The sequence below is a fragment of the Chelon labrosus genome, assembly GCF_963514085.1.
Source record: "Chelon labrosus genome assembly, chromosome: 8".
Taxonomy (NCBI): domain Eukaryota; kingdom Metazoa; phylum Chordata; class Actinopteri; order Mugiliformes; family Mugilidae; genus Chelon; species Chelon labrosus.
The window spans coordinates 9,129,022-9,137,760 of record NC_140358.1 but is presented as its reverse complement, the minus strand read 5'-3'; the positions used below and the strand labels follow the sequence as shown (position 1 = coordinate 9,137,760).

Here is an 8,739-nt window from a genome sequence, read left to right as displayed (position 1 = left end):
TAAATGCGATGTTCCAGTTTATCGGAAAACTAAGTTCCAGTGGCAACATTTTGTCTGGACATATTTTAGTTCGTTAATTAATTAAGCCATTGTGTGTAGTGGGTAGGTACAGACCTATATATGGAGATATTTTTATAATATACATGATCTGTAGAATGACTGTAAGACAAACAATAAGCTTTGTGTCGAGTGTGCTGAAAACTACGGAAAGATTTCCGAGGAGTACCTGAATGCAGCCAATTTTCACAACCATTTGTATTTTCGTTTCGGCCATGGTTGTGCTAACGCTGTGTAGCTAAGCAGTGTCAATTTTAATTCGTGGTTGTTGCTTTTTGTATAATTTAAAGATATTTATGCAACTGCATCGTCCAAATTACAAAAACTAAGATGACATCTAAACTGAAAGGTACGTTAAAACCGCTTCTATTACTTTAGCCAGCTAAGCTAATGATAGCTAGGTTGCCTCTGCTAGGATGGTTTTGTTGAAATTATTTGCCAATAATAAGCACAATAGAGCACCAGAATATGGTTCATGTAAACTGTGAATAAAAGTGTCCACAGCTTAAAGTTAGTGGCGGTTTTATCACCTGTGTAACATTGAAAACATTTTGCTATAATGCTAACCATGCTACTTAACGTTACCCGCACAAAAACTGTGATTAACGTTACATTTGTTAAGTGACGGTTATTACCTGCTTTCACCTGACGTTTGCTCTGACATGAAGTTAATCTTAGCATCACTTTATAAGAGATGTAACTCAAAAGCAAACTGTTTTCTAGTAATTGTTCATAGACTCATTTGTTGTCAAAGCACTGTTGCTATTCATTCTTTTATCTACAAACTGTTGTTTAATGGAGTCTTTTACTGAACTTATAAATAGCTGTTTTTCCTATAGTGACGATGACTGAGAAGACGTTTTAATTTATTTACTTGGTTGTTTATTACCACATTATATTAACGTGATCATTATACCACTTCATATTGCAAATGCCGTATAAGCAGACTAATATATTTTCTGTACAACACCACAATAGAAGCAAAAGAATGAGAAACAAACAAAAAACATCTAATTTTAATTTTACTAATGGAATCACTTTAAATGAATGAAAAATATGACACATGGAAAATTGTAAATTACTATGTGCAAATGTGCTGTATATGTATTTATTCTATTTAGCTGCAACTATTTAGTTGTTACACTTGTTATAAAGCCTCATCAACTTGAGGCGAATTGGTCCAAAGATCAGTCTAACTAGTGACGTTCTGCATAACCTACACATTATTAAATGCCGGAGGACACACTGAAACCGACAGACATCTAAGTCAAACATCAGAGTCTGTTTCTAGTGGACTGACTCTTTAGCGTCAATAATGCCCAGCAGGCAACAATACATTTTATGGATTTGTTTTTAATGATGTGGTTTGATTCTAGTTGGGAAGGTCGGCTCCAAGAACAAGGAGGATGCTCCTTATGAGTTGGAGAGCCAGTTTGTTCTGAGGCTTCCTTTGGTAAGATTATTGGTCTTATTCCAATTTCAGTGAAATGTAATTTGGCCATTAAGTGAAAATAATATGGGTTTCTTTTTTCTGTTTCAGGAATACGCCTCAACAGTGAGAAGGATTGCTCAGTCTGGCAGTATGAACATGAAAGACAGACTCACCATCGAGTTGCACCGTAAGTAGCAGTTATAATACTTGTTTCACCTCATTGTTTAATCTGTCTGGTTATGTATTTTAAATCCAGGCCACAGTTTTTAAGATTGTACATAATTCTACTAAAACATACATTTTTAGTCTTTGTAGTTTGTAATTAATAATGCACTGATGTTTCCTATTTTGTTGAAAAGTGTCAGTTTGACAACAAAATCGAATTGTTGGGATCTTTACTGCCAAATCCTATGCGTCTTGTGTGTCTAACAATGGTGTTAGTTCTGTCATCACCCCTTTAACAATCATTTGTCCCCCTCTTATTCGTAGCTGATGGCCACCATGGCATTGTTAGGGTAGACCGCGTCCCTTTGGCCTGCAAACTGGTGGATCTGCCTTGTATGATTGAGTCTCTCAAAACAGTGGACAAGAAGACATTTTACAAGACTGCTGATGTCTGCCAGGTAAACCACTGCATCTTCATAGTATACAATGAAAGTATTTGCTTTTAGCCAGGTATAGCATCACTGGAACATTAAATGAGTTTAGGATTCTAATTGTAAATAAAAGTTAATATTATAGTTTTTAATATTGACATTAAAAAGTAAATAATAATAAAATAATAAAAAGAAATGGATTATGGTTCTTTTTTTTTCTTTTGTTAATTACAATAAGCTATTTACCATTAACGTTTTTCACATCTGTGGGTTAGATGCTGGTATGTACACTAGATGGAGACCTTTACCCTCCTTTGGAGGAGCCAACTGGCACCGACCCCAAGAGCAAAAAGAAGGATAAAGACAAGGACAAGAAATTCATTTGGAATCATGGCAGTAAGTAGATACACATCCATACACAACAGCTTTCTGCTCTGCTTGTGTTGAAAACTTGGCACATCAGCAATTTGGAAAGCACAGTTTCCCCTCCACATCTGATTGACCTATTTTGACTTCACTAATCGTCTTGTTTTGGTTTGCAGTCACCTGCCCCCTGAAGAACACACGCAAGAGAAGATTTCGGAAGACTGCGAAAAAGAAGGTTTTGACATTTTCATTTTCCCTTCAGCAGTCCCCTCTCACTTCCCGTCCATCTCTTTAGCATCCAGTTTGATGATCCATCTCTCTTGGTTGGCTCACTTCCAACATGGCATTTACATTTCATAAAACAGGAACAGTGGTGAAAGTAAAAACTAAGATTTACATATAAATAAAGCCTTTCCATCTTAGTTTGCCCCTAAGGCATGCAAAAAAGCAATTTCACTATTGCTTTGATCAAACTGAAAGCCAGTGAGCTTGAGCAATACACTTCTACTTTGTCTTCTGAATAAATCTTCCTTAAGGTGCCGAGCCATATTGATTTGGCCCCTTCTGTTTTTAATCGCTAATGTGTTTTCTGGCATGCAGCCAGCTGCTACCTTTGTGTGTGTGTGTGTGTGGGTGAAGTGAGAGATGCTGCTAAGACTACAAGTAACCCAATCTCTCTCTCACTTCCCTTCTCTCTCTCTTGCAGTACATTGAATCTCCTGATGTGGAAAAGGAAGTGAAGCGATTGCTGAGCACAGACGCTGAGGCTGTCAGTGTCCGTATCCTTTTAGACACCTACAAATATTCATGCATTTTGAAAATCCCCAATGCCGTTAAGAGTATACATAACCAAGCAAAGCAAGGGTGTTTTTTCCACGTTGCCTACCCGTAAAGTTTCTACTGATTCAGGAAAGTAATCCAATGTATTGCACACTTAAGTAGCAAATAGTTGTAACGTGATATCTAACCTGTAGCGCCCACTTTAGGACAAACATAACTGGTTCACCTGACTTGACTCCCTCTAATGTCTTTGTGGGAGAAATCACTGTGCAGTGAAGCTATTAGTGGTCTAGTGAAACTCTAAACTTGCCTGACAGAATAAGAGCACAGCAGGGCTGCTGTGGGTAGCTGCTTGCTGTGTGTTAATTGAGATGGACCATTCATTATCATTGCTTAGTTGGTCACAGTGAAGCTAGATTCTAATTATAGTTTTAGTGCATGCATACAGAAGCAGACGTACACGACACGGTGATGAATGTTAACGTTAAGGTGGTTTCTTGTGGAGTATGATCTGGTTTTTACCCATCAAGTCTACTTCAAAGAAGAGTCAAAAGTCCTTTAGTGCAAGGGTTGAAAGGAATTTACAGAAGCTTTGTGGACCTTAACCCATGATGTTCAGGGTGGGAAGTTATAGCCGAGGATGAGTCCAAGGAAGCAGATCAACATGGCTCTCTTGCCAACCTGGACTCCTCACCTGGAACCTCAGGACACAAAATGGGTCATGGGTCCTCTGGTAAATAATATTTACTTTAAAATCAGATAAAATGCAGTGGGCTTTGGTAGCATGCTCATATTCTGTCCATTTAAAGCAGTAAAAGGGACATTTATTCAACACAAATCAATAATTGCTAATTGATACTGTGTTTTTGTTATAGTGATACCATAGATAATGAAAATATGAAAAAAAATTGACAATGCCATATTGTTGAATAAGAATTGTTTATATTTGTTAGAAATATGACCGAAATATGCACTGGGATAATATGAGTGGGATTTTTTTAATATGGAAAATGAAACTTTCTGTTTCCTTTTAGTGGACAAACAATGAGTTTGTTTATGCTTCTGTGGCTTGTACTGTATTGCCAAGTGTTAGAGCAGAGTCTGTTTCTTTCTTTGTGTCCATGTTAATAACTCTAATGTGCGTTCTGCATGGTCAGTCCAGCGTGACGAACTGAGGGAGATCTTCAACGACATCAGCAGCTCCAGCGAGGATGAGGAGGACGAAGGGGACCGGCACGAGGACGAGGACCTGAATATCATGGACACAGAGGATGATCTGGTCCGACAGCTTCAAGACAAACTCAACGAGTCTGATTCTGCACAGCACGAGAGTGATAGAAACAGCCAGATAGGTGAGAGGACATCAGGGTTTCTGTGCAGATCCAAGTTCTATAATAGTTATTTTTTTTACTTTGTTTGTATGACTATTTCAACTGCATGCACTAAATTGTGTCTCTGCTAGATAGATGAAGTCAGTTTTAGATTATGCAGTCTGTCACGTTGTGCTTTCGGCTTAGACCTGGGAGTGAAAGCTCAGTTACTTCTACCAGCAGTTAATTTTTAAATCGTGGTGGTCACGGCCAAGAACTTGTAGACTAAAAACAGGCCAACATAAAATTATAACAAAATGCCCTCAGATACTTGTCAAAAATAACCTTAGCCAAGTGTGTGGACTTTTAATCAGAGCTGAGTTTTCTAGGTCAGACATCACCTAGACATCACCACGCTCAAACAAGGAGTCCTACTTTCACGTAAAAACACATGCTGTGCCCTCACCAAGAGAGATGCACACACTGACAGCTCTCAGCCCTCCTCCTCAACTAACCAGTCTGACAGGTGTTGTGGCTCAGCGTGCAGCTCAGGCAGCTGTCCAGTCTGACAGTACAATGCCTCCTTATCTACATACATGGAGCTGTCAGTCAGCAACACTAACGGTCAGCTCCACTGTAGCATCCCAGCAGAGCCTAAACCCAATATGTCAGATTCTGGCTGTGCATGTTTTTGGGAGCTGTGCAAAGTTGGAATGGACTAGTCTGCGAGGACTTCTCCCTGCTTTATTTGGCATGTTACAACAGCTGTATCAGAGAATTGAATTCCAATATAGAGAAGCAGTAAATGGATACAATTAGTGTGGAGGATAATTTGAGGATGGTGGAGCCACAGGTTGTTGTGAGACACTTCCACTTTGGCCAGATTTAATGAGAACTCAGTGTGGAGCCCAGAGCAGACTGATTTACTCATGTCTTTTAGAGCTTCATCCTGCTGGCACACGTCCTTTTAAATGGACTGATTGTTCCAATTACCACCAATTTGTCTAACTGAAATGGAGGCATCCTTGTTGTTCAAGCAAGCTAAGGTGAACAGTGTTGCACTCAAATTATGTTCCATCATTTCAACATTATCTGCCCATACTTAACTAAAAGCAGAAACACAAATGTCATGTTTTCAGAATTTATTCATGACATTCCGAGTACATGAATGTCCTGTTCTTTCCCTCCAGTAATGGAGTACCAGGTGCAGATCAACAGCGTTAAGGCCAAGCTTCAGGAAACACGCGCCCGGAAGAAACAGCAGGAGGAGCTCATCATGAAAGTGGAAAACCAGGCCCTCAAAGTAAGCAGTGAACACGAATACACTTTTATCACACAGTCATTCAGAAAGTAGGTCTGCATGTGCACCATGTAAACAAGAACATGCAGATGAGCTCGGAGGCAAAAGTCTTCATGCAGCATAAATTCTGCTGTGAAGTGAAAAACTTAAAAATTAGGTTGATTACACACCATGTTGGAGGCAGTCTTTTGTTTGCATTTTAAAACCTTAAATATGACGTCTCTCTGGCCAGCCATTTACTGTCAAAACACTGTCGTGCACCAAATATGACAGAAAAATCTTCTGCCTTGTGCTGTTTAGTGGAGACTTTACAATGAGCGAAACATAAGCAGACATGGCCCTTTTTATGTTGCCATTTAGAGCTCTCATTGCCTGGTGTTTTGGGACTGTCAAAGACCCATCTCCAGTCGTTATTATCACAGTCGTGTGGAAAAGGTCATCTGTCTCTGACTAGCATTCCAAGTGGCCTTTCTGTCAGAGAGGAGATAGTGACATGAGCAGCTCAGGCAGACACACATTTAAAGCCATCACAATTTAATGAGGCTCAGCATGTCGACTCGAACAAATCTCGTTTGTCTCTCTACTCTCACAGAACCGCTTCCAAGCTTTGTTGGACGAGATTATTCAGCAGGAGGAGCGCGAGATGGAGCAGGTAAGAGTCTCTTTGTAAAAACTGAGGATCAGTGCTTGCTCTGAGCTTTTTACTGCTTTTGAGCTGTGTGCATGTATTTATCTCGTATGAATGTCGAATACCATGGTTTGCCATTGTGCTTGCTGTCCTTTTAAACCCAACCGTTTTCGTGCCTCAAAGCAAAGTTCAAATCCAATCAAGTGAAATTTAATTTGTCAGCAGCTACCAGCGGTGTCCTTTTTGCAACTATGACATAGTGGCCGCCCACTCTCTCGGGTCGTTGTTTGTATTGACAAATGAAGGAAACAAATTAATGTGAAAAGACATGTTAATCATCATCCACTTACCCTCCAATTACACCCTGGGGCTGTTGGGTATCAATCACGCCTTCTATTTTCTGCTCCAACAGCTGGCCTCCCTGCAGGAGCAGCTGGACTCACTGATCGAGAAGTGACCACCAGGGGGCAGTCTCATGTCATCTTCAACCACACTTCATCACAATGAGGAAGAGGAGGACAGCCTTCAACCAAGGAGGAAATCTTTATAAGCAGAGCTGCTGCGTCATTCCTGCCAGTTTGTCATTTTTATAGTTTAAATATCCAGCACACTGACTTCTTTACTAAAAATTGTCCGAATGTTTTAAGTTGACGTTTAATGTGAGTGTTTGCTTGAGCTCAAGCAGTTTAGCTTGAAGAGTGAATATTTTCTGTTTTGCTTGTCACCCTAAAGCTAAATCTTAGTAGTTTTTTTTTTCCTGTATGACAAAGAAATGACAATATTGTATTGTTCAGTTACCTTGGATTTTTACACATATATTTACAGGGAGACAAACATTTGTTAGAGCAGCACATATTCTGAAGGTGGAAGAACATTTTCTTAAAGAGATAATAACTCTGGTAAGATCCAGAAAAATGTGGCGGCATATAGGAGTTTGTGTTGACATCTTGGGCAAGAAGAATGGGCCGGCATGGACAACTGGAAGAGAGGGGCCTTTTGTTGACAAGTTCATGGATTACATGTTTTAGGTATAGATCCAGAGGTAGCCTAAAGTGTTGTGTTACCTTACACCTCATTGACATGTTTTAACATGTCCACCTGTATCTTTTGTTTGCCATAGAATAAAGCGAGACGCTGTGAAAAGAACTGAATTCTGATTTATCTGACCGAATTAAAATTGAGAATTTTGCTTGGAAAGAATAGTTAAGTGAAATGCCATGATTGTTATCTTTAATCTTGTTATTAGCCATTCAGGCTGTTTAAATGTTAAAAGTATTAGTTGGTATTACCTCTTTTGTGTGCACAGTTCAAAGCACTGAAGGAAATTAAGAAAGAAAGTGTTCTAGGTAAATGCTATAAACCCATCTCCAGGCAATTTGATGTTTCTACCACTGTTTCCAATTTCTTTAATAGGCTTAAGGTCAGTTGGACCATAGCTAGGCTCCTTACACACGATCACAATTGACGCCAGGAGAGTGGTGGAAACGGAACTAAAACCCTGAAACACTTACAAGCTGACCTGCAGATAAAATGTCTTGTGAATGAGAATGGGTCCATGGAGGAAAACCTATGATAGCACCACTTAGGAAAGAGGAACAAGTGGAAAAGGTGCATGTCAAAATGTCACAGTGAACCTGAGATAATGCACTTGGCCCCATAAAAGCTTTTTGATAAGTAACTGTCAGTGATTTTTAAAGCGGTGATTGTCCATTTGAAACCGATTTTGTCAATTTATTGCAGAGGAAGTTGCATCTTTAAGTGGAGGGGTTCTGCTGATGTCTGTATGCTACCACAGTTTTACATATTGTTTATTTTCATTGACATTTGCAGTCCGTTTATGCATTGGCTCAGCTGTTATTGTGCGATAGCTTTCGTCATCAAAAACGTGACTAAATGCCAGAGGAGTTTTTCAAGTGCTTCACAAAATGATTGGAGAAAAAAAAGTCAAGTTGTTGAAGCAACTTTTGGCTTTATGAAGTTGTGATAGTACCATTTTTCTTATATTTCATGAAGCAGATCAACTGATAAAGACAACAATTTGTAAATGAATCAATAATGAACATAAACAGTTGTAGACTTAGTTACAGTCTACTTCCTGTGTACTGTCCTGCAGTGTATGATGTCCCATGGCTGGACAGCCTTGTCACTAAACCACCATCACGTCATCAGAGTACTCTCTGTCCAGAATGATCTTTACTTGTTCGAGAGTGATCTAGGCCTTTCTCATCCACATGACTCCCAATGGCTGCTTTTTCCTGCAAGGATTGCCC

At 39.5% G+C, this 8,739-nt stretch overlaps 1 protein-coding gene across 1 annotated transcript; it reads left to right on the top strand.

Moving 5' to 3' along the window:
• Positions 1–269: 269 nt before the first annotated feature.
• taf7 (TAF7 RNA polymerase II, TATA box binding protein (TBP)-associated factor) lies at positions 270–7,615 on the top strand. Its single transcript, XM_084550016.1, has 12 exons — positions 270–406; positions 1,434–1,510; positions 1,598–1,676; positions 1,979–2,112; positions 2,361–2,481; positions 2,628–2,686; positions 3,158–3,230; positions 3,851–3,964; positions 4,389–4,583; positions 5,732–5,844; positions 6,434–6,493; positions 6,882–7,615. Exons 1-12 carry the CDS (start codon positions 388–390, stop codon positions 6,924–6,926), a joined length of 1,089 nt encoding a protein of 362 aa, XP_084406142.1. The 5' UTR covers positions 270–387; the 3' UTR covers positions 6,927–7,615.
• Positions 7,616–8,739: the final 1,124 nt, after the last annotated feature.

Bases quoted from the DNA above. Each gene is read 5' to 3' on its own strand.
- taf7 (XM_084550016.1), top strand. The intron at 3,231-3,850 runs GTATCCTTTTAG...CATGATGTTCAG, and splicing joins CGCTGAGGCTGTCAGTGTCC to GGTGGGAAGTTATAGCCGAG. The intron at 3,965-4,388 runs GTAAATAATATT...CTGCATGGTCAG, and splicing joins AATGGGTCATGGGTCCTCTG to TCCAGCGTGACGAACTGAGG.